The sequence below is a fragment of the Ruditapes philippinarum genome, unplaced genomic scaffold, assembly GCF_026571515.1.
Source record: "Ruditapes philippinarum isolate M1 unplaced genomic scaffold, ASM2657151v2 ctg187_1_1_1_1, whole genome shotgun sequence".
NCBI classification, from domain to species: Eukaryota; Metazoa; Mollusca; class Bivalvia; order Venerida; family Veneridae; genus Ruditapes; species Ruditapes philippinarum.
In genome coordinates, this window is record NW_026862590.1 from 169,104 (window position 1) to 196,606 (window position 27,503).

At 30.2% G+C, this 27,503-nt stretch overlaps 1 protein-coding gene across 1 annotated transcript; it reads left to right on the forward strand.

Moving 5' to 3' along the window:
- The first annotated feature begins 455 nt into the window (after positions 1–455).
- On the forward strand, positions 456–16,537 carry LOC132719512 (molluscan insulin-related peptide 3-like). Its single transcript, XM_060703282.1, has 4 exons — positions 456–600; positions 12,071–12,200; positions 13,685–13,799; positions 14,901–16,537. The coding sequence occupies exons 1-4, from the start codon at positions 590–592 to the stop codon at positions 15,140–15,142; spliced, it is 498 nt and encodes a 165-aa protein (XP_060559265.1). The 5' UTR covers positions 456–589; the 3' UTR covers positions 15,143–16,537.
- Positions 16,538–27,503: the final 10,966 nt, after the last annotated feature.

A 27,503-nucleotide genomic window follows, 5' to 3' on the forward strand; every position in this document is an offset into this window, starting at 1 on the left:
TGGTTTCAATTTCTTTCAGTGCTTATTTGCTGATTTTAAATATCATTGTTGCTCTTGATTGATCTCCTTGTTAAGAATTTGTAAACTAACAAAATCATGAAATTAAAGTTATGATACGGCTGTAAAGAATAATAAAGTACTGTATGTTAATGCTGTTATGGACAATTTTGAAGCAGGTGGTTATATACGCGGATTTTATTGTATTAACCATTTCGTTTGTGCCCCCTCAGTTTAAAAATGTGTTTTATTAGTTGAAGTATATGATAACCGTCATCATACCAGTATGCATTTAGCATAATTTACTATTGACCAAGTGGTTTTTTTTCCGGTGATAAAGCACTGTCTTTCCAGAAAATCATGAGCCAGCCAAAAATATCATGTTTCTAGGAATCTAAGCCTAGACAAAATAGAAGTATTGGAAGAGACCTTATGAACTGAAAATAGCCGATATCTGTTATATATGGGAAAAGCAGTAGAGCGGCAGATATGACTTCCGAAACATCGACTCCTTAAAAACAAGTATCTCTCAATGAAATGTTCTTTTTGTAAGTCGCACGAGGTTTAGTAGCAAACTGGACTGGCTTATTAGATGGCAGATAGGTAAGATATTATAGTTCGTGTTGTTATATCTTAATTAAATGAAGTTTTTGCGCATATTCAAACTGTTCACAATAAATAAAATTTACAAAAAAGACGATTTTGTTTTTTACGGAAAAAATATATGATTTTTATCATTTTTCTTACGGTATAAATGATATTAATTAAATGTTTGTGATACATTTTAGGGTGATTTTAAAGTGCATATTATTGTCTTTTCATAATATGTATTTTAATCATAACATTGTGAAATGAAATCCAGTTTAAGTTGAGAAAATATTTATTTTTTTCAAATACAAAATACATGTTGTTACAAAGCTATTGAAGATTGGTTTATTGAATGTTTGATTGGTCGATTGATTGATCTTATTTAAAAAGTTGTGTGCTGGGATTGAAACAATTTTGATATTATGCTTTTACTTTTTGATCATGTAATGACAATTTTAATAACAAAGTAAATATACTTGTCCGATTCTCGCAGAACTTTTGTTTTCTTATAATCATTCCTTTTAAATATGCATAAAATATCCGACTCTCATGTTTGTCGGTGTTCAAATACTTGTTTATAATTTGTTTAATTTATTTGCATATATTTAAAGGGTCTTGTCGCGTTTTCACGGATTTAAATATACATGATTTTAATATTAGTTAAGGCAATTTTTAAATGTCACGGACTTACCACTTGAAAAATTAATATTATTTTATGTTAAAGTAGTTAAAGAATAATTTTTATAGCGTAATTACAAGCATTTTGTGAAGAATAAAATGTTCCCTGTACATAAACGAAGTTTTATTCTAGGAAGGAACATGTCTAATGTTAAGAACTTTCATGTATAAATAAAAGCCCTGCTAATACTGTCGTCGATTTCTTCAGTTATTAACTTATATTTACGATATAATACGATATGCGGGACTTAACAGTTATCAAACACGAACATTTGAATAATTACATGAAAAGCGATAATAACATCGTAACACCTCATTCAATCTCAACATATTATGTCATTTTCCGCACTGAAGCTTTTTTCCTATATGTGATTTTATTGAAACTCTTTCCATAGACGGTTCAAATTTTTCTTTTATAAACTTGCAATTATCCGACTTCAGTAAACTTTTCAGCTTATGAACGCTATGCTTTAATATTTGAAGTTCAAAATCATATCTGGGACATAAATATATTCAAAGATTACACATTATCTTGTTATCGCTAAAACTGCACAGGAAATACTGGACACTGGACACGTTGATACTAAGTAAAAGAGACTTGGTGTTTACTTTTAGACTTTACGCTACTTTTCATAGAAACACACGAAACTGTAACATTAAAAGGCCTATTGATTACCGCGGTATTAAAACATTTGCCTTGCGGATGTACTTAATTTAAAATTGCCCACAGATCGGTTTATTAAAAAAAAAAAATTTTCAGCAAATGCAAGAGCTCGCGGATTGTAGCATGTATTTAGCAATGCCGTCCAGATTTGACAGAAAACAATAAAATGATAAAATACAAGATATCTTCTATTCACAAAAGGTAGAATAATATTTGTTACTGTTGATGACAAGCATATTTGCCTTTTTAATTAAAAGTCAAGAAAAAACTTATCTCTCATAAAATGGAAATGTCTACGTTTTCGTATTAAATACAACAAAAGATAGAAACGTTAAATGGCTCTTTATGTCTTTGAAAGGAATAAAATCGTCTTTGATCCTTAGCAGTTTTTGAACACCACCTTAATTGCTGTGTATAGTAATAAGGCTATTTTGCATACAGTTTCCTGAAGTGCATCTACCTGTTTACAGACTTTATAGATAGCAAAAAACCATGATTGCTAAAGTTATGTAACGTATTTGTCTAATTTAAACAACTGCAATAAAGAATTATTTTAAGCAGGTCACTAACATGCAAAACAGCTTTTTGTATGCTCTAGAGAAAATTGTCTTTACTAATTACTATTGTAATCTGTAATTATTTTGCAACTTAATTATGTTAGACACAATTTGCCCGATTATGGAAATATCATGTTACAAATCGATCTGAAAATAGGCTCAGTCGTGTAATATGATATAATATGACGAAATATATGACATAATAGGCAAAATATAACTAAATTTAGAGTTGATATTTTAAGCATATTTGACAATAATTTCATGTTTTTCATCTACATGCAATTTTGAAGGACATTTAATGGTTGAAATTGACAGCCGAAAAATAAGAACTTTCAAAAGTAACATTATTAAACGCAATTACACTTTCCTACGCTTGTAAAACATAAGCAATAATCCTAAAATCCGGATATAATTCATCTTAAAGGTAATGAAATATGGTATACTTTTCATTTCTTTTCTTCGACGGACAAACTCAATCAAAACGAAATACCGATTATTTCATTTACTTAGTTTGTGTTCACTGTCCTCTAAAGATATTTCCTTCTTGTAAAAAATCTTTTGCCGTAGATATCATAAAAAATCTTGTGTTTACCCATTTTTGCTTTAGAAATTACAAATTTAAATATGTCGTTGATAAGATCAGAATTTGAGGCTTTGTTTTAGTTCTGTTTTAAATTTAAATCTTAGGCCCCATTATGCTGAAAAAATGTCCGATAACAAGTACATCAATTCATACGTAAACAATACGTAATTAGTGCTTACAAACAATTGCTTGTCTTTTTCAATGAATACCACTATGATTATATTTTCTGGAGAAAAAAAAACCCGCACTATTATCACATATTTGCATACTTATTGAAAGGAACAATATTCAGAATATCATGAAATAAAATCGATACTAATTAAGAGTAGACTAACTGTGTCGTTCCTCTGATTTTGTAAAGGAAACAATAACGAAACAAATTTCTATAACTTCACCGTTTGTAATTCAGCTTTGTGTTTTGAAAAAATAATCATTCACGAATACAAATATATTGCTGTTTTGAAAAACGTATATTATTTCATTGTTCTTGATAAATCAACTGTTTTGCTGGAAAAAAATACTTGTTTATATCTCATGAACCAACTAAACTAAGTCTCACCTGCTTTTGAAGTTGGTTTTGGTAAAATTGCTGATTTTTAGATCACAATTGTTTCCGAAAATATCACATTTTTTTTAGATCCAATGCAAAGTCATAGAATGATTCTAATTGAATTCCATGGTACCCTCATCTTACCAAACGATGTGTAACACTACATGGAGACATTGTAAATACAAATGTGGTTAAAACAATTTATAAGCACAATATAATTTAGAAAATTATGCAATCCTTTTTATATTTTTGTATTTAAGCAATCAGATCCTGTGTCATTATAAAAAGTTCCGAAAAGTAAAATTGAAATAAATATTTGAACTCAGAGTTGTTTATATATTTTTCTTATATGATTCTCTCTTATGATTGTTCAGCGCAGCATTTTAGACGTCTGTTGGATTTCTAATGATTTTCTTTCTTTTCATACGGGTAACGCCGTAATACAAAAGACATGAAGATAAAATCAAAGTATGTCCAGTTAAATAATAGATTAACCGAGTGGTGTTCGTGAAAAACATGCTTCGTAACATATATTTGTGTCTCTATTACTTTTCCATCAAATATGCACTTATTTCTTTTGACTGAAGCATGTACACACGAATGCCAAGTGTTTAAATTTCATCCTCATTGCCTCAAATAGGTAACATAACATTTCATTCTTTTCAAACCAATCATGCAAGTGGGGTTTAGGTAAAGTAGAAGTGATTAACGAAGTTATGAATCAGAACTCTGTCATTTTTTACAGTTTGAATGTAAATAAATCTGTATTATTTATATTCGTTTTATACTCTTCATATATAAAGCATTCTCGCTGATTGGCTCATTTTTTCCTGAGATTTACTTAATATGACAACAGGGGAAGGGATAACTATAGAAAAGTCATATTCAGATGCTCGTACTTTGGTTTCCTTTTACTTGGGTTTCATACTCTGACGACAGAGAACGTGTTTTTTGGTTTTTGTCTATGATACACAAGAGAAATAGCATCAATACACGTGACAAAGTGATTAGATAGCCTCGTGTTTAGATGCTCTTTCTATTACATATATTATATGAATTAAGGACGGGTATCAATCTCCATAGCTTTAACAGTACCTCATCGATGAATAAATAGAAATAGAGACAATGCAATTCATGTGTATACATACTTTTACAAACAATACATTTGCACGACATATCAACATATGAAAATACATGGTAACATAAAATAAAATCTTCATGAATGTACTGGCATGCAAGTAGTTTCCGTGCCAAAGCTGTATCATTTTGTTGCGTATGAACTGGTTTACTGATTATATCATTCAGTAAGTATTAATTATTATACATATTATATATCAAAAGGACTTTTTTGACATTTAATACCTTAAAGCTATAACAAGCCAAGCTCTATTTTCTCTTACGAAAAAATGATGAAATATAGTTGCGGTTATCTTGTAATTATGTTGTAAATGGGTTGTAACAAATAAAACGCCTACGGAAGCAGACAAGATCACGTGACCATTCTGGAAAAAATTAATGTCATTAATGCATAAAAATTTGAATCACTCTGGACTTACTCAGAAAATGTAATGACATAACTCATAGTATCTGCACCTTTCCCTTCTTCGAGAAAAGGTTAAATACTAAATCATTACATTTTTATTTAGTCTTAAGTACACTTCATTAATACAAATCCTATTTCATTATTTTCTTTTAGTTAAGGTAATTAAGAAAACCAGACCACTGTCTGCTAATTAGATATAGAAATGAGCCGCGTCACGACAAAACCAACATAATGGGTTTGCGACCAGCATGGATCCAGACCAGCCTGCGCATCCGCGCAGTCTGATCAGGATCCATGCTGTTCGCTTACCAACCCTTTTTCAAGCGGTCGCAAACCCATTATGTTGGTTTTGTCGTGACACGGCTCAAATTATTTCCGCGACAAAATCGAGTCCTCTAAGATATTGCAATGCCTTGACTAGACAGTTTAACATTCAGTACACGTTTTAGTGAAAGCTGCAATTGTGTGTCAAAGGTACTTCTAATTTTAAACACAGAACTTTTGATTTTATAATCGATTGATGCTCTTTAACTTTGTTTTAGAATTTGCTATAATATTTAAATATAAATTGATAACTAATGTTTTAGTTAACGTAAAGTGCATGCATCACAAAAACAACAATATTTTTACTGTTAGAAATGTTATTAAGTCTGGCTTTGAAAAGACATTATTTTTTCCGGTGGGCGATCTTTAATTAATTCTGTGATATTTGAGAGGAATCAAATGTAGTACAATTATACATAAATGTGTCTATCGAGGTGGTTCAATGCGGAAGTGTAATGTTACATGTCAATGACAGGGTGGCAAAGTTAAACATTCAGAATCTGCAAGTTTCGTATAAAACAAAAATATAAAACTACTAGATAAATAATCAATAAGCGACCATTTTTCGTGTTTGATTGCAAAGATAATAGATAGAACTCTTTTGTTGTCGTATTTTTGTCGTATATTTGTCTTTAAAGGGCCGGGAACAGGACACGTTAAATAAGACAATTGTAACGATTTGCCAGCGGTTTTCTTATGATTAAGTCGTTGATTTCTATAGATTTACTCCTTTTTTAGTTCTTACAATTTCAAATAAAGATCATTGTTCAAACGAAAGAATTGATTTTAAAGCAATGACAATGTCTATTTCTTTTATTGTAACCAACTGACTGACTTCTGTGGTCTGATACAGTTTAATTAAAGTCCGGTTTGTTTCCAATTTAGCAAAAACAATTTCCTGACAAAGGTGTGTTTCCCGTATTTGATTGATTTAAATTGCGATTGTTACTCACGAAGAACAAAGACAGTTTGGCTAGAATTATTTCCTGTGAAATCAAACAGGGATGTTTCTCAGTAGAATTCTGCTCGTTATTCTATGTAATCACTTGTTGGTAATTTAATGTGTAAGGATACATCCACCAAAGTAAGGATAAATATAATTTTAGTTTAAAAATGTTGTGTAGTATGTTGAAATGACCTGTTTATCATGTGACCTGTCTAAAAAGTACGTATATCTGAATAAGAGCTTAAGTTATGAAAAGTTTGAACGTGATCAAGCATGATGTCAGGTAAGAAACTTAACTGCCAAATTGACATTATTGACACATATGTACTCCTGCCAAGCACTGTAATGGAGATATTGTTATATAACTATTTTCAGCCATTAATATTCAAACAGTGCCCTCAAGACCGTTATCATTTTCTGGATAATAATCAAAAGAATAAAGATGTCATTTTCGGGCTCAACTGAACCTAAAACTATATTTACATATTTATGCCAAAATTTGTTTTTGAATCATATAACAAATAAAAGCGAACTTCAGATTTTTAAAGATTAAATATGTTATTATTAGAAAGATCGTTCATAATATCGTTAAATTAAAAGAATTAAGGTAGAAATTGAAATTTTCCGAAGACAAAATACTTCAACAATGAGGAAATTCATCGATACCTCTAACCTACCGGCCCGGTCTCTATATTTAAATAAGTCAAGCAGACGATTCTTTTTTCAATCTTCTATTTTTAGAAACAAACGTCACTGGTGCGTTATAAATAACTCTCGGGACGCTGTTTCTTAAATATGATGCACTGTTCCAAGTTAAAATTGATGTACTTAGCTTGAAACAACACAGAATTGTTTTTCCAGCAGAAAATCAAAGCCGAAGGCCGCTTTAAACGTATGTCACCTATTTATTACAACGTTATCACAATTTGATATTATGTACTTAATAAATAAATTCAAACATATAAATTATTAAATATGTGTAATAATATAAAATACAAAACGTTTGAAAATTCCAATTTAATTTATTCATCGTTAATTTAAAATGAAAGAAGGCAACGAAAATTTCTTATTTCTTACAACAACTTTATTTGATCAAAAACCTATTGTACAAATTATTCTTATTTTAACGATTGTTGTTATTGTTGTTTTTGACATCATGGATAGCCAATATCACTCGTTCTCATTTCGTAGTTTAGCCTAATTTTGCTTAATCTTTAACGAAATATAGTTAAATCTAATACTCATTTTGCTTTGGCCAAACCAAGAAAGAAAAAACTCTCAACTTTAAAAATACTTTCAAATTTTTTCAATATTTTTTTTTCATGTTTATGTATATAACATGCTAACCAATACCTAAAATAATGGGTAGTTTGTCTAGTGCAATATTGAATTATAGCCCTTTTAAGCAGGGCAATGTATCACGTATTAATAATTAATAATCTGATTATAATATAATAAATGGAATCATATATGGCTTGCCAATCCTTTATACTTTGATGTTTAACAATTGGCTGTACCTAAAAGTAATTAGTAAGGATTTTAGCGAGAATATTTCTGTCTTTATTAAGGAGTGATATTCAGACAAAGGTTATAGATCAATGAAATATTTTTTATTTATTTAAGAGTTTTCCAGGCCATCCTGCACGGTCTTTATACTGTTAAATAGCTTGAATTTAGTCTTTTGTAATAAAGCCGACTTACAGTATACCAAAATTATTCCAAATTCTCAACAGATCAAATCTATATTACAATTTCAGCAGTATATAAAGTGGAATGTTAAAATACTCTGACTGTTGAGTTAAATTAAGACAGATTATACATATGATAATAACTATATATAAAAATAAAACACACAACACATACACGCAAACATGTCAATGACTCAAATTTTATAAAAATGACATAAATGTTATTCATAGAAGATTATATTTCTAAGTACATCTTAAACTCTAGCGTCATGATGTAAACGAGTAACGTTTTATATAATATGTGAAACAAATAATTGATACCATGCGATTCTTTCATGCTAGTATTGGTTCACCAATGTCTTGTATATCACGCTATTTAAACATGTTTTTTCTGTATAATAAATTGACGTCACGCGATTGACAGATTCATCTATCTCAAAGTTCAGTCAACTTCCCTTGTCGAGACTTAAACAGCTTAATACAAAAGACATGCAGATAAAATCAAAACATTTTTAAAGAAACGTGTAATTTATAAAGCGTGTTTTAGTCATTTCGTGTAACTCTTTAAAATTAAAATTATTGATGGGAAAAATGCAACCGAAATTTGCATTTTACTTGAATGTTACATGTTCAAACAAGGCTTTTCAGATTCGTTTTCATTTGCGATATACATTTGCAAAAATAGAACAATCTACATTTAAATGGTCCATAATGCCATCAACTCAGTAAGCTATAATTCGACACAGTGACTGTGTCAATGAATAGATTTCAAGCTGCGATTAATTACATTAAAGTTCAACAAAACTAATCAAGATAAATTCACATATTCTTTATAAGGAAACTCGCTCTTAAAACTTTAAATACGGCTCTATTAACAAGGCATTACGCGAAAGTCGTTTGTCTTTAACTTAAAGTCGTCGTAAAAACAATTAGATGTTAAGATAACGGTCTATATATAATAAAAAAAAACGTTGGATGTACCTACGCCTTGTCATTGGTATTCCAATTAAGAACTCTTTCAAACAATTTTCAATTCAATATGTCTGTCATTGTACAATTCCGGTCGATAAATAGTTTGCTAGTTTTAAAGATACTATGTTTAGCTTTTTTTAGTTTTTAATCAATTTTAAATAAACACTACAGTTATAACATTGATTCTGATCAAATGGAATCTTACTTAAAACTATCACAGGAAGATTGTAGAAAGGTGTTGTAAGGTTCACAATGAAAATTGATCTTGATTGTATTTTAAATGTGGTGTTTACATCTTACATTGGCCATATTAGGTTAAACATAATAAAACACATATGCAAAAAAATAATAATAAATAAATAAATAAATTAAAAAATAATAAAGTGATAATATTTAAAATAGATTTGAAAATAGATCATGACTCTTTAAACTTTGTGAACATGGAAGATTGTGTACTCTTTTTGATGATTTTACGTGAAAATGTTGTATTCTAGTAGTCTAAAATGATAGCTGTTTCTTTCTTCTTTTTTTGGGGAGGAGGGGGTTATTTTTCACGAAAGATTTGTCTCTGAAAGGTCCATAATGCTTCCATATATTATTATTTTCATTAAAATGTCAAAGTTTAGATGAAGCGTTACAGTTTCTAAATAAGCACTCGCTGGCCATATAGTTGAACCATCTATGTCTCTGTTTTGTTGTTTTGAATTTAGTATAGTTATAGTTATTAAGTGTTTGTATAGAAGTTTAAATACCACTATCTTCACCTCTATGACAAATATTCAGATTCAAAGCTTCATACTTATGATAAGTCTAAAATATGTATGTTTTAAATCTCTTAATTAAACATTATCAAAAGCCTTTTTGTCATTATTCGAGAAGAAAAATATTCATTTCATAATGCGCTTTTGTAGTCAAGAAGTCCTACCTCAGTCCAAAATATGTCACTATTTATAGAAGCTATATGTACCTTCCGTAACAATTGTTGTAAATATAGGTTAACTACCAGAAAGTCTCTAGCAGAATGGGGAAGTAGTCTGTAAAGAAGATCACGTAAGCGCATCAACATACAAAACTAACTATACAGTAGGATTAATTTATCACGACAGATTATAGTTGACGTCAGATATTAAATCATGTAACATTATTATGCACAATAGTAGCTCATTATCAGCGTTCTGGCGCTAATTATTTATGTGACTAAGAATACATATGATTGAAATTTGAGGTCAGTTAAAGGTGAGGGAATAAGGTTGGGTATCAAAACTAAAACAAACTGTTAAAAGTTATGAACAGACATTAACATAAAAGAACATAGTTTGAATTATCAATACACATAAAATTCTATTTGTCATTCGTTTTTTAGGTTCATCTCATAAAATATACGTAATACAAATTAAACCCTAACCAAAACATAAATTTCTCTGCGCGTTCATTTCAGATATAATTTTAATAAATTCATCATTTTTCGAAATTTCTTTTAGAAAATGTTTTAAATAGATAACCATTTAGTATCATAAATATCTCTTTGATGTTGTCAGCATTTTCTGTTAATTATCTTCATTCGGAATGATAAAGATTTACCTTTTCTAATACTGTACTGTAGGTTTTAGAAGTCTTTGTTCTTTTAATTACATTTGTTATGTTTGAAAAGCTATATTTTTTACAAAATGTTGGCAATAAATAAGTGTTATACCAGACAGCTGTAGCACTGCTTAACACCGGTTATTTATTACACCTCGACATAATGCGACTTTATAAGATGTATTGATTCATTAAAGAGAACAATTTTAAAACCTAATATTCGAGTTTCCTGCAGTTTGTTTAGGGCATATATAACATTACCATGATTTCGTATTCTTACAAGTCTATTAATTGCTCATATGAGATGATTGTATTTTTAAAATCTTATAAACTGCAATTTTATCATTTCATTAATTATTGTTTTTTTTTCAAGCTCTTAGTGTAAGGATAATTTTCTTGTGTGCCTACACTTAAAATAGTTCACGTTTACGTTTTCTTGCTATTGAAACACGTCACATTAAATATGCAGTATTTTACACTGTCGTGACACGGCTGGGTATAAGTTTATTTTATACCTGACACAAAGCCTTCTTTATCAAGATAATTAAAGCTTAATAGGACAATTCAAAAATCGTTTTCATGTCTCCTAAGAAAATCATATTTTCCTGACATGTGAGACAGTATTTCTATGATTCTCATATATTTGCTTGAAAGAAATGGCATTTTCTTTGAATAGCATAACTGAGATTTCTTAAACAATTTCTAATGTGTGTTTTTTATACCATTGAGTGTTTTTAATTTGATATAAGATAAACCAGATATTTTGTTTCCTCTTTCATGTAAAATATTACAGATTTGATTCTTTCTATGAAAGATACTGAAAATTTTGTTTTTATTTATTATTATGCAGGTTTGTGTTTTATTTTTGTAATAGTATAAGAAACCGCAGATTTGTATTGTTTTTTATTCATGTAAGAAACTGTTCTTTATTCATGTAAGAAACCGCAGTTTATTGTTCTTTTCTTACATATGAAACCACAGATTTGTATTTTTTCATGTAAGAAACTGAAAATTTATGTTGGTTTTTATTCATGCAAGAAAACCGAAAATTTATGTTGGTTTTTATTCATGTTAGAAACCTCAAATGTGTATTGTTTTCATCATGTCAAATACCGCAAATTGTTGTTGGATTTTTTAACGTTATGTAGTTTGCTTCCTTTTCATTAAAACGTTAAAAAAGATAGAAAAAATTATAACACTAGTTTTATAATATTATTTTTGCTGCATATCGTATTTAAAGTTATTTCAGAATATAATATTTCAGAAAGCAAAACTTTTCTGCTCATTTATATATAATATTTGTTGTCGTCAAAAAGGACACATAACGTTTTTATAACTTTGACCTTGTATTGGAGAAATAAATGAAAATAAGTTTATAAATGAACGAATTTTTTTCCAGGTCGAATCAGATGATGGGTGGGGTATGTTTTGAGTCTATTTGTATATTCCTGTTAGGATTGTGTTTAACAATGGTGAGCTGTGGTGGACAAATGAAACCATGTTCCCCTTACACGAAACCCCACAAAGCTGTAAGTGTAATATATATGACTATTATTTTATCATATTATATAATTCATATTATTCTATAAGCCTTTCTTCCAGATCAACGATTTAAAAACTTACTTTAACAATCTTTAAAATGAATCTGATTTTTCTCTCAAAAATCTTCATCGAAAATCAAGTACTTGAATAGAACTACTGGCATTTAACGCTCAATAGGACAGTGTCATAAAATAAACGAAATTCGAGTGCAGTTTTACTGCGAGCTGATTGCTATTGTGTTTTTTGTCTGGAAATATAATTTATGTGAAACCGTGTTGTTTCAAAAAGCATTCAACAATAAAAGATAAAGCCAGTTTTTGTTGACAATAATACCAGCAAGTACAGATGTGTTACTTAGGCGGCTACTTCATTGTTCTTCCGCTTCCGATTCGTTCATGTTGATTCATACAATGTTTGAGCCACAAAGAATCCTTACTTAATGAATAAAATCAAGAAATATTTACTGTTATGTCGAACTAAATATCAATTTGTGGGTGCAGTTTGTAAATAACTTAAATGGCTTTGCTTATTTTCGATCATTTATTCGTTATTTTATATCTATTGACACTCGCTTTCTCTTCTATGGACATTTCAAACTAATAATTTTATTAAATGGACATTTTTACCTTTCTGAAATACATGTATTTCTGTTTGGAGAGCTTTCTTATACTGGAAACAAGTAAAGAATCAAACGATTTCGATTTTTACAGACCTATATCTCTCTAGAATAACCCTTTAGTTCAACAGAAATAAATTGTAATGAGAACCTTATTTGTATGCAAGTTCCCAATTAGTATTGAAGAATGCAACGAGTTTTAACAAAGTTTAAATAAATTCATTAAATTGCACCAGTCCCTTGAATTATTAAATCTTACATAATTAACAAATCTAGGACAATAAAGGAAATCGGAACAAGACAATCTGGCAATCTATAAATAAGTTCATTAGGAACAAGTAAACCGAAAACCGCCCACCTACACAACTGTCTATCTCTAAAAGTAATTCGATATTTCATTAGCCATAACAAAAAGGAGTTGAAACAAACAAATGAATCTCAAATTCTTACTTTAATCTAATCGAAAATAGTTTCATATCGTAACAGTTATTTAAAGTACAATATGTGCCAACATTTTCAATATCGTTTTTTTTCTTTTGATTATGGTAGACTTAATAAAAAGTATTCATATTGTTATTTTATATTTAGTTCATATCTTTATCTTAAATGTTGTAACTATTCCTATACGGAAAAAATATATGATTTATTCATATTATCTTTATTTATGTATATTATTTTTATCATTATATTCTTAATGTATATGTTTTTTATTTGGTTCAATAAAATATCTTCGAATCATGGTTCGTCTCATTAAATCCTTTATTGCACAAGACATTAGAGGTTATTCAATTAATTAGTGCTCCCCCACGTTTATTGAACTTTCAAAGCTGATAACAATCTTTTCTATAATTGAAGGGTGTTTGTGGCAGCAAGATAGACGAGGCATTAGAAATTTTATGTGGAGAAGGCGGATTTGTAGAAAGAAAGTACAGAAAACGCTCAGTGTCTAGAATTGAACCAGATATACTTGGTACGTATTTTACAGTTACTGTAGTTTTTGTTCCTTTTTTTATAAAATAGAGAAAAACGGAATCCCTTTAGAACGTCCAAAACGACAAAATTGAAAATGTTGCCGACTCGGTTTGATTGAGCCTGATCATGGACGGTACTGGAAAGTGCAAGCCACCGTCCAAGTACCATATGAAGACTCAGTATTGCATAAAGAAAAAAATTAGTTTCATATTTGATTTTTAGGTACAATTTCATGAAAGCTAATGCTAGTTAGTAAAAATGAATATATTTGTGCAATATATTCCATCCACCATTGTTTAGAAATACACCGAATGTAAAATCTATGGTAACCGATCCGATCTGATTATACCCTTTAATTTGCCTTTGACAAGAAAAAAACTACTTTTTTTTATAGTTTCTGATTGTATTGATCAAAATTATGAAATCAGACACAGCAAACTAAGTAACTTTATTCTTTATATTAGATAAGGAAAAAGGACTCTTTGTTGCATGTCTTTGACCATAATATCAGCAAACAATTATTATAAATCCTTCAATATGCACTACTGTTTTGACAACATTTTTCATGCATCATCCGACCAATAACTGTAACGCCTCGAGTAAAACCCCAAGTGCAGTTTTATGCCAGAGATAAATATTTGAATAGGTATAATGATGTAAATTGAGGTTAGCCTTTCAAAGTATTTCTCGCTTTTAATGAATACTCATATATCAAAAACTGTTTCTTATTTTAGCAATCCTAAAAGAAATACTATTAAAAATAAAATAAAAAATTGTGTATGATGTTAATGTTATTCTTGTCGTAGGCTTAAAAAGTATTTTCATTTGTGACTGCGCGAACTTAAGAATCAAATTGACTACGTGAGAAAATACTGTTGTTTGAGCTGACTCGATGAAAGAAAAATATATCAAACACATACCCTCTACATATTAATTACTTTAAATGCTAGATATTGATTTGTAGAAAGATAATACAAATGCTTAAGAATTGATAATAATAATAATGATGCAAATGAAAAGACACTCATAGTGTAAAGTAGTATATTATAATGTTTCGTTATATTGATACTCTGCTTTAAATCCAATATTACATTTTCAGATTTAGATGCTAAAACTTTTCTAGCCTTACATAAACAACAAAATGCTCAACTAGATAACAAACAGCCGATTGTGGACATATTATTACCCGAGTCTAAGGCTAGCAGTTTCCTCGACAAAAGGGTTTCCTTTTACAGGAAAGGGATTTCATGTGAGTGTTGTTACCACAGCTGCACAGTGGGAGAACTCGCCAGTTACTGTAAAAACCCAGGAAAATCCAGTTTAAGATGGTTTAATATATAACACTTTCGACGTTTTGCTATAGAATCTTCACGTTTATAAGTGCTATTCATTCAGAATATATACCGTTGATATAAACTTTCCGTACATTTGTTTGGTATCTATTTAGTGCCTTGCTTGTCCCATTTCTTGTCTAAACATATTTAGTTTTTATCATTTTATCCAGCCTTGTTTATCCCGACTTACTCCCTTCCCCTTATTACCAACGGATTTATCCTCTAAATTGTTGATAAATTAGATATATTCTTGCGACAATAATACTAATTCAATCAAGTGCGCAGAATAGAACACTCTATATTTATATAGTGATCACGGCTATCTTAGAATATCAAAGCACAATAACCTTGGTATTGTAAAGTGTTTCCTAGGTTATCAACATTTGTAATATACATGCATTTGTGAAGTTAACATATTCAGAACTGTTTCAGGTATAAATGAAAACATAACGAAAATATTGGTTAATATTTACATGAATGTTACTGGTCAAAAATACTTTGGCAATTTAAAAAGCAGAGGCCATTTTTGGCATATGACTGTTATTTATAGTAGTATAAACATCATGGTGATCATGACCAGGTTATTATATGATATGATTCACCTTTGTTTCACATGAATACTACATTGAGTTAAAGCGTATGTTTAAGTGATAATTTGCGATCGTTAAAATTGTATTGTAATAAACTTTGGCACACAACACATTTCATCTATCCCTAGACAATCACGGACCTATATATTTTATACTTAATTTGGTTGCGATTTATTTAAGTTTGACATAACTTGATGCGACATGCATGCAAACCAGTTCTTACATGAAAGGAAGATATTCAATTATGTTTGACATTCAACGCTATAAGTCAGCAAATCTATTGATGACTAAACAAAGGATGATTTACCATTGTTTTTTTGGAATTGTTTGGTTGGTTGATATAACTTATCTTTGTAAAATTGTAGCCTTAGACATTATCATCGTTGGATAGTTATCAATTAGAACTGAACTTTAACAACGGTAATCAAAAACTCAAATTGTTTATAAATGTCACCATAATAACTTAAGATTACCTGTTGCACGTAGATTGACAGTGACAGTAAAGTGATTTTATTTTCTAGAAAAATTGAAATTCGTACTTTTAAAAATAAATATATGAAATGTTTTGTGAGGCTGAAGATCTCAGAGTAATTTAAACTAGGTAAATTTTCAAACAAATTACGAAAAGAAATAGACAAAACTTTAATGTACCAAAATATTGTTGTTCAAAATAATGTTGTTGTATTGCTAAGAGCCATCATGAAACCATCCCATACTGTATATTTCTTTTTATAGTTCAAATATCTCTATATCAAGTGTATTTCCTTCAGATTTAGATGACTGAAATGAATAAAAGTATTATTATAATTGTACTGATCTTGTTTTTATTTCACTATTTATTGTCACTATACAATATAAATGATATATTATTATATGTGTAACCGTGTTGTCTTCTTCAATGATGGTTAAACTATTTAGCAAGGAAATGAAGTAGATAAAAATATAATGTTGTCAAAATGAAGAAAGCTTAATCATTTTTTTGAAATTATTTATCTCTTTAATTTTGTCATCTTTGCATATATAGATATTTAAAAAAAGCAAAAAAAAAAAAAATAATAAATGAAAAACAACATTGATTTCAACACCTTTAATCTATGAGACGCTATTTTGAATACCAAATAATGAATGTTCTGCTTCACTTCAGTGTTGTTATATATTTCTGGTCCTTCGGGATCATTAATTGCAGCACTTTAGTATTGAAGACTGGATAGCGCTTTAGTCAGTGCTAGGGGCATGATAGATGTTTTTATGCCCCCGCCATATAATGGCTGGGGCATGTAGTGTTACCCTGTTCAGTCATTCCGTCCTTCCGTCCTTCCGTCCTTCCGTCATTCTGTCATTCCGTCATCATCAGTTTCCGTTCATTATCTTAGTAACGGTTTCACATATTAAACTCAAATTTGGCATATAGATATGTCATGAGAAAATACAGGTCAAGTTCGAATTTGGTCATGGTTCGATGATTTTTGGCAGATTTATGCCCCTTTTACAATGAAAATAATATGAAATTTTCAGTTTCCGTTCATTATCTCCCAAACGGTATTACACATTCAATTCAAATTCATATGGATGCATCAAAGGAATGCTCAGGTCAAGATCAAATTTGGTTATGGTTCAATGATTTTTGGCAGTGTTATGCACCTTTTACTTTGAAATTGATATGAAATTTTCAGTTTCAGTTCATTATCTCCCTAAAAGTGTTACATATTCAACTAAATTTGGCATAGATATGTCAAAGGAATGCGCAGGTCCAGTTCGAATTTGGCCATGGTTCGGTGATGTTTTTGGCAGAGTTATGTGCCTAACTTTGAAAAAAAGGAAATTTGAGTTCCCATTCATTATCTCCCCAACAGTTGTACATATTCAACTCAAATTTAAAAAGTGGATATGTCATTAGAATGCATTGGTCAATTTCCAATTCGGTCATGGATTGATGATAGCTGACAGAGTTATCCCTCTTGAACTTTGAAAAAAAATCAGAAATTTTAAGTTTCAGTTCATTATCTCCCCCAATGGTTGTACACATTTGTCAAATTTGACATATAAATACATCTTAGGAATAAGCAGTTCAAGTTTGAATTTGGTTGTGGTTCAATGATTTTGGACAAAGTTATCTCCCTTGAATGTTGGAAAAATTTTGAATTTTCAGTTTCAGCACTCATACTTTTGTGGAAATGTATGTAGCCATTAATTTTGCTAGAAATATGCAATATGCAATTTACAAAAGGTTAACACTGAATAGTTCCAGTGTCTTGGACTTTGTTTAAAATAATTTGTGCAAACAAATTTAGAACTAAATATTATAACATCTGAAATTTTGGCTGCATGCGGGGGCATCCGTTGCTTGACGACACATTTCTAGTTTTTACATTATCTTTTAGAACAGACACAAAAATACCAAGTCTACAATTTTTATATGATATTTTTGTTTTTATCACTTTCGAGGGATCAAACTTTTGCCAGACTTAACAGACAGCTTCACAACGACACATAATTCTGTAAACGACTTTCTCCTTATACAATATGTCAAATTAAAAAATATATACACTCTGTGTGTGCTTTAATTTTCACAAATATAGTGTAAATTTGAAAAAAATAGTCATTTAAAATGGCTTCATAAAGGGCAAAGTATAACGGAAACATGCTCATTAAAACAATATATACGCACAAATTTCGTGCGTTTACGATGATAAATGATGAAAAAGATATGTGTACAATAATTCAACGTTACCAATCTGTTATTTAAGAACCAAACAATCTTAAATATAAGAAACTTAACTCTTTTCACGCTTAATTTCAATTTACAACAAATATCGTTAACATTGCTTGATTAGATCGAACACATACCTTGTAAGATTTGAAATGACTCTTTTAAAAAATTCTAAAATATCTGCGGTTTGTGAATGCAATATCAAATACCAATATACATGTAGTAGATTTAAAATCATACACAGCTTAACTTTAGATAATAATATGTTATATACATAATTCATTTACAGACTTCAGATTTGCTTAGACCTGCTTCAACCATTTTACTACGTTATACACGAATTGACTGACTAGCAATGTTACGTTGTAACAATGAGTATAAGCCTAAAATGAAGTTTGATTCATACTATTTAATAAACACAACACAAAGATCAATATTCTAACGATACAATAACTTAACCTTTTACTGCATGAGCATATTGCGAAAAATGGCCGTTTTCATTGAAAAGCCCCCTCTTACACGTTCAAACTGCTATGAAACTGTCAGAAATGCTTCTATACTGATGAAATGTTGCCTGAACCATAGCCTTTGTAACAGCATGTTCAATTTTAAATTTCCTGTTACCACGGCAACGGGTGACGTATCAAAATTGCCAAAAAACACTATTTTGCATTGTTTTTCCCCCATCAAAACTCATTTCAAAGTGCTGCAACTTCTCAATGGATAGAGATAGAGTAAAAGGCTTTTCAGTGCGGGTTACATGTTACCTTAAGATAGACCTGAGGTCATTTCTAGTCTGTCACATGTCCAAAACTTTCCTGGCGATTAGGGGGCCTATTATTCCATCTAACACCCCCTTGATGTACCTTTTTGATAGGGGCAATCACTTTTTAACAACATTTCGCAAGCGAAAAACAGTGTTTGGGCCTCAAAAAGGGGGGGGGGGGAAAGGTGAAAAGCCGTCAAAAACACGTCTATATGAGGTTAAGGTTAACAAAAAATGATGAAAAACATTGGAACTACATAAAATCGAGTTTTCCATGTAAACACGCGGGCTTACACATAATTTTGGTGGAAAATTGTTGTATTGTAGCATTTTTTTAATTAAGCAATTGTCTTCAAATGAAAATGTTTTATAAAGTAGGTACTGTTTAGTGTGCACTTAATAGATAAGAGTGATGTCATTTAAAAAAACAACACAAAAAAACAGCCTATGTACAGACAGTGTATCTTTCCTGTTAGCCATTATACTGTTGTCGGCAACAAATGCTACCCATGTTACCGATGCAGACGAACGTTTATCTGATGCTGATCTGCACTGTCAACTATTACGTTAGTATTTATTACAAAAAAATCCTTTTAAAAATGATAAGCTGAAAGATGAACAAGTTCATTTTAACCGTATTTTATAATCGAATTTTCTATAAAAGTATATGCATATTGTATTCTGGGTCATGTCCGCTTTAAGCACACATAAACAAATAATACGAATTTGTTTTAGTTCAATATTCCAATCAACAATAAATAATCATGTTTTGTTTTATGTTTGTTGATTGGATGGAATGTTACAAGGTTAGGTGTAAAACAGTTTACCAGTACTAGTTACTTTCGCTTTCGCACGGAACTGCTAGTTAGCTCTGTACATACCAGAACAGTGACAGAATGCGAATGACTTTAGAAAAGATTTTATAATCAATCACAACGAAATGACATTTAAAGTTCGAAAATCGAACCCGGGGTAGCCCCATTAACGGCCCAACGCTACAATTCATTGAACAGGGCGGCGATAGAGTTTTTCATGAGTCATGTTTCAATCCCCTAAATTGAAGCAAATTGATATTCAAGAATTTCTTTCCTTGCATCGGAATAATGTAGAGTTTTGACATTTGAAGCACAATTTTTGCATCAGGATTATGTTGCCTGTTACATTATTTTAAATCACATATGACAAGATGACAATTGACAAAGGGTAATGATTTTTTTTAAAAATCTGTATCTAAATTCAAATGCAATTATTTGAAGAAAGTTGCTGTTCTCTTTAAAGAGAATTTTATGGTTAGGTACAAATAAATACTAACCGACAACAGATAGGCATTAGTTAGACGGAATCAATTTAAGTACATTAATTATCATGTTAAAATATATTACTATGTGTAATAGCTATTTATTAATGGAAGATTTTCATCTTAAAATAATCTTTTAAAGGCTAGTATGATTAGATGGATTATACATGTACTTTTTAGTATTAATAAGGTTAAGATATAATTTCAACTCACAAACATGATATATCTTTTACATATAAATGACTAAAAAGTATTCCTATAAATCACTTGCGTTTCATCTCAGAATTATATTTCATAATGTTTATTATATTCTTAACTTTCCATGTGCAAAATTATAATTCTTTGCTATGGCATATTCAATAATATGAAATATCAAAATTCTTACAGAAATTACAAGTTATATTTTTAAAAAATTGCCCTTATGTCCTCCTATATCAATTATGCATGAACAGTCCCGATACAGATTAAATCCAACCGAATAAAAACAAAGGGTTTTCCTTGCAAATATTTGTTAGTCTTTTCATTTTTCAATAACGCAAAAAAAAATCAACAGTGTACCAGTTTCAACAGCATTATTTAATCTCTTAACTATCAAATAGTTTGATAATTGGTGTGTATTCTTAATTTACATAAATTGTCCTATTTTACCTGAAGTAAGAACAACACAAAACAAACTAAGCAGCACAAAATGGATTTTTCACGTTGGCACTTGACGGATTTCAAGCAAAGAACTCAAACTACATTTTTTTTCAATTTTTGTTTGTTTCGATTAGATGTAAGAGCATCCTTCACAAGACAGTGTCATTCTATGAGATATTTAGAGAAATTCTCCTTAAGGATATTTATTTTCCCCATTGTTGAGAGGAACTTTAAAATGTGTTCAGTATTCGTGCAAGGGACTTATAAATCTTAAGATTAATGATTCATTTAGACTGTTTTAATGTTGTGACATGATATGGCTTCATACCAATATATTCTGATAAATGTGAATAAAAAATGTGATAATTTTGACTCTGATAAATAATAGACTTTGAACGAAATAATGCTAACAGATTAGCAAAAAATGTTTTTGCATAAAAGAATAAAACATACTCCTTTAATCACAAAATGGGATTTTGTATTTTTGGAATTTAAATTTATATAATTTATAATACTCATGCAACTATCCAAACAAATGTCTAAAAGTTACAAAATTAACCGTTAGATTTGATATTGGCAAAACGTCTGAAACCAGACTGCTCCGACAATTACAAGAATCGAAGTTGCAGGTGTCTATCGGAACAATACGGAATTCCATAAACGACAGCCTACTGTTGACTGTCAACTGCTTACTGTCAACTGCTTACTGTCAACTGCCTACTGCCAACTGCTTACTGTCAACTGCTTAATGCTTACAGGCGACTGTTTAATGCTTACTGTTAATAGATAAATGCCAACTGTCACACCTGCCAAATACCCGATTAAATGAGGGAAAGTAAATGTCGGCTTTTATGTCCTTCTTCCAATATGTTTATATGTTACAAGGGGGACCTTTTGAAACAGTATTGGTCAAGGAATTACTCTGTATCATAGATGAAGGTTTTGACTGATAAAACCTCGGAATTCGTTACATTTATACATGTATAATTCTCGTGTTACTAAGCAGAAAGATATGTATATATCTTTGCAGGCTTTGGGAACTTTCTTAATTAAGACCTACAGGCAAAATCTCTGTTAACGAACACGCTTGTAAAAGACAGTCATTTAGATATATCTACCATGTAACATGTATATTATAATATTTGTTCCTTAAATGATAATGATCCTTACCTATAACTATAGAGCTTAATGGTATCTTTGACCGGGGGCCTTGTTATGACATGAACGTCGTTGTTTGTACATTCAAATTACAACGGTCAATTTTTTGTTAGCATTTTGAAAATAATGCTTAAAATTTTTGTTAAAAAATAATCTAGAAAATGGTGTTCAAAACATAGATATATATACTTATATCTAGGACTTTAAAAATGGATATTCATGCATAATATATTCGTTGATGTTCAGACAAAATAATATATACCAATGACGTCTTATATTAACATAATAAAACGAACTGGGAGAGAATACACAATTGGAAAACATACATGGAACCGTTTAGTTAGATATCTAAAAAAAGTTAATACTTGTTCTTGTGATGGTAAACCGTACATTAATACCTTAATTCTACAAAGCCTTACAGGAAAATGTTAATATAGTAGATGTTAAAAAAACTTCTTTGACAGGAGCATGGTGACTAACATGTCAATTATTGCGTTATATTTGGGAAGTGGATGCATAGAAAAACATTGATCTTCGAGTTACGTGGGCATTATTAATACAAAGTAATGTTAATATCATCGTACCGATATGATATGTAATGCCTTCCGCATATATGTCTTAGCTTTTGCAGTATTGCATATGTTACATTCTGATTCACCGTGTATATCCAGTAACGCAGGATTTTGCAAATAACGCAGAATTGTGCAATGTAGTGGATAAAACGAGCAACGCGATATGTAAATGGACCAGTATTTTTTATTATACACCAAAATGTAAGAAATGAATCAGCGCATACGGTTGCTGAGACATTATACTTTAAATCTCATCAAAAATATTTCCATGAAAATGTTGTTATTTTTTTTTCGTGAAAATGACGACATGACCAGCGTACTGACGTCGATTTTTAGATTCGTTACAATAACGTACATATTACTTAGGATTTTTTATTTGGTGAACCCGAGACATTTTCCAATCTACTCGTGTCATACTACATTTAATTTAGCAGATAACGAGTAATTGAGACTATTTTTAAGAGGTAACGCCGAGTTCGTGAATTATGCACTGAAGCAACGTCGGTTATCTCATTCTTATTTTACCAGCTTCCTTCTATTGTTATACGACACTTGTAGTTTGTGAAATGTCTTAGGTATACAGAATGTGAAACAAATAATGTTTTATGTGTTACATATACATATTTATTTGACGAAACTCAAAAGTCACCTTCAAAATGGTAATCAGGTTGTCTTTCTCACGAATGATCTAAAGAAGTAAACATATTACTGAAAAAAATGTAATGCTGGTTAAAGTAAACTGTCGTAGAAGCCGTATGCGCTAATTCGTTTCTTTAAATTTTATTTAGAATAAAATATTTTGGTTCGTTTACTTACTGTGTTATCCGTTTTGGTAAAAGCGTTGCACAGATTCGGTGTTACTTTTACGTTACTTGCACATTCCTGCGTTACTGGATATGCACGGTGTGATTTATAACTGGTGAAGAAGGCATTAAAAACGAAGAATATATTGCTGAACGTCCGTCGTTTTATTTCATTGTCTTAAGAGAAGAATGTTCAGGTTGACTTGTAAAGTTGTTTTGAAGAAATACATTCGGTTAACTTGCCAGATATTCGAGCTTCAGATGTATTTTCAAAGATTTCTTATGGAACTAATATTATTACATCATCTTCATCTTCCTATTACATACTTTTCGCGATCACATGAAATTAAAATTGATTAACTAAGACACTTTTTTAAATGTGAACAATGTTGAATATTGTTACCAACATGGCCAGGTTACAGCAAACATTCAGCAAACAAACTCTGCTTTATGGTTAACATATATATAACCATCATGTGTGTTTAATTTGCATTTAACAGTAATTTAGACATATCATGTTTTCCGGGGAGCTAAACATAAACAACATTACAAGAAAATTATGATATTTTATTTTCAAAAAACTTTTTTGTTTATTTACAATAACGAAAAACAAATTATAACACCACATAGAAAGTATGTTTTGTTCCAATAATGAGACCTGAGACCTGTAAGCTGATATTTTCATGTAAACACTGTTATTTAAATGAAAATTAGGAGACGCCTGTACAAAATCCGTATCTTTAAAAATATTTGCAAAGTTTCGGGGAATTATAATTAAAAGTTCTGTTATGAATAATATAATTGTTATGATATCATATCAATGTAAATATATTCTGCAATATAAAGTGCTATACACGAAATAAGAAAGGTAACTCAAAAATGCTTTATATCACATCATAGAAACTCTACACTATCACGATGTCTTAGAACTATATACTTTAGTTGTCAAACCCTGACAAAATATTAATAACTTTCACTGGATCATTCTGGCAAATACGAAAGCAGATTTTCTCATTGGTTTCATTTGCGGTAATTGTAAAAAGAAATAGAAAAAATAATCACCCTAAAAGTTCACTTTTAAAGCAGACAAGATAATCATGAAAATTATTTAAAATCAAAGGGCTGCAAGCTCTGTGGTATTTTCTGATCTCGTACTGTATATCTGTATGTGTTTTCCTGTATAAGTTTATTTTTGGCGTCCGCGCCGAAGCGCGGCGCCTCTTATGGAATGAAATCAGATTTTGTGAAGGGCGACAGCAACTTCTCGAGCCTTTTGGTCGGACAAAATAAAAGCCGATCATTCCGATCAGTATGAGGGTGCTTGATTATTATTTAAAAATGAAATGTCGCGATATATACAATGAATTGCGAACTGGAGAATTTCGCAATGCAAACATTTTCAAATGAAATAACCTTTTCCGTCAATAAATCGCGCTCTTCGGGGTATTTTTATTTACACAGTGGGTTATTATGGTACATGTATCCGAAAGCTGAATAGAATGACGAGTTGATGACCTTAACATTCCGAAAATCTATTTATAGAGGGATGTACTCCTATCGGTAATTCCCGGCCTCTCCTGGTCTATTTTGACCGGAATTTACTAGTGACCGGCGAATAGTACCACACGTTTATTGTCCGGTCTCTCCCGGTTTTGGAGTAGATGTTTGATATCGTTACAGAACAGAACAAATATTTTACAGTTATATAAGTTTTTTTCAAAATGAATGTTTGTCACTTAGTTTTGTTACAATAATTAATAAACACAGATCAACTCTCAAATTTATTGATTATTATTATACATAAACATACAATTCGAAAAAAAACACCCAACAACAATAATAGCATGTTTTATTATATCTATATGAGATAAAACAATAAATATGTACAATAATTGAGAAAAAAGGTACATATTTATGGTATTAATATGACACTATCAACTTTGAAACATTTTATTCAATTTGTTATTCGTGTTTAGTAAAGATGCCGAGGAATTATTCAAAGTTACAAATTAGATTTTATGAATTATTCAATTGATTGATAATTTAAAAAATGATAAAGAAAAATACAAATGTTTAGGAATAAACAATATTATATATTGAAAGATTAACCATAATTTACTGACTTTTTCCAGTTACGTTTTTACTTATAATCGTCGGTCAATATGACAATTGAATTCTTAAAATAGTAGTAAACGTAAAAACTCAGTATTAAAATAGCACATAAACACAAAAAAGAAAAGAAAACAATATTCATAAAATCTGTATTTTTTTTATTAAAATAGATATTACAATTATTGTATAATAAACAATTATGCTCAACATGATCAACATGGTAATGTGACCAGTGTCATATTGTTAGTAAGTGTGAACAGATACCTTTAAAGGGGGTCTTCGCTAATAGCGATAACATAATAAGGGACAATTACACAAGTGTGGTGTTGATCATGCATTACACATATGGATTATAAATGATTGTATACATGTATATCCGTTGCTATTAATAACCACGATCATAAAAAATAACAAGTAATATTCTAATCTCTAGCATGCCAATCAACGTTAATAATGAATAATGTCTTTCGTCCGTTCATTCATAAGTGATATCCAATTCTGGTTAAAACCAATTAACCATTGAAAAGTTTATAATCATATATCTACTAATTCATCTTCACCTGCTGCATTTCTTGCTTGGACGCCCTTTGATGCTTTGCATCAATGCTTTTCTTGTTATGTACCATAATTCATCTTGCATGGCACCAGAGTTTGATACATACGGAATTTTGCATAACTAGAGTTGCATCAAAAAATCATTTATGTTCATTTTTTATGATAGCCACACTTTATCCTTGCATATCGTGGCTATGTCCTTAACAAAGACACTCAAAAAAGAATTAAAAAAAATGTTGACTCGACTGGGATTTGAACTCCAGACCTCTCACACACTAAACGAGCGCGTTACCCCTGCACCACGGAGAAGGTATGACAACAGGGGCTGAATAAAATCAAGTAATTCTAAATTTAGAATTTCCTTTGCATTTCGGGTTTTGAAAGCAGCACAGGCTGAATAAAATCAAGTCATTCTAAATTTAAAATTTCCATTGCATTTCGCCTTTCCTTGTTGATCTTGCTCATCATATTTTAGGGTAATTTCGAGGTATTTTGTTCAGGATAAACCTGTTGTTTAAAATTGAAGTAAATAATTTAGCAAAAATCTTCTCGCCCAAACAGTCCAACATGTAGAAACTATATATTTAACTACTCGGCAGTCAGATTTATTTGTGTAGTATTCGGTAATCGACATCGCTAAAAATAGCATTTTCATTGATTAGAATCATATTCATCCGCGTAATTTGTGAGTGTGCATTTATTGACAATTCAATAAGCCAAAGCTACTTTTAAAGTTTGAATGTGTAGTTATTTGTTGGACACTTGTGACAAAAAATTGTTCTTTCATTTAAATTGCTGGTTTTTAAGCAGTTTTGAGTGAGAACTACTTTGCGTTGTTAGGTCTGTTAGTAAATTTTGTGTTAGACCGTGGATGTTAGCTATGTATTTACTGATCTGCGATCAGAAAATACAAAAATTAAACAAACACGTCAAAAAGTTATAATATAACATAACATGATCATTTTGTCTATCACAAAGGTATATTTTTCAGTAAATTTATATAATTAAAATTCTATAACTTCCCAGAGTTTTTCAATAGTGCAATTGAATTTAAACAAGATGGTAACGATGGCTTTTCATAAAGGTAAAATAAGCTGATTCAAACTAGAATTTGTCACTTTATATTTGCACTCTATGTTTATCAAATATTGTCCTTTTTGAAACAA

What these genes read in the sequence shown, in the direction of transcription:
- LOC132719512 (XM_060703282.1), top strand. An exon ending in ACACGAAACCCCACAAAGCT is followed by an intron (nt 12,201 to 13,684) that starts GTAAGTGTAATA and finishes CTATAATTGAAG; the next exon opens with GGTGTTTGTGGCAGCAAGAT. An exon ending in AATTGAACCAGATATACTTG is followed by an intron (nt 13,800 to 14,900) that starts GTACGTATTTTA and finishes TTACATTTTCAG; the next exon opens with ATTTAGATGCTAAAACTTTT.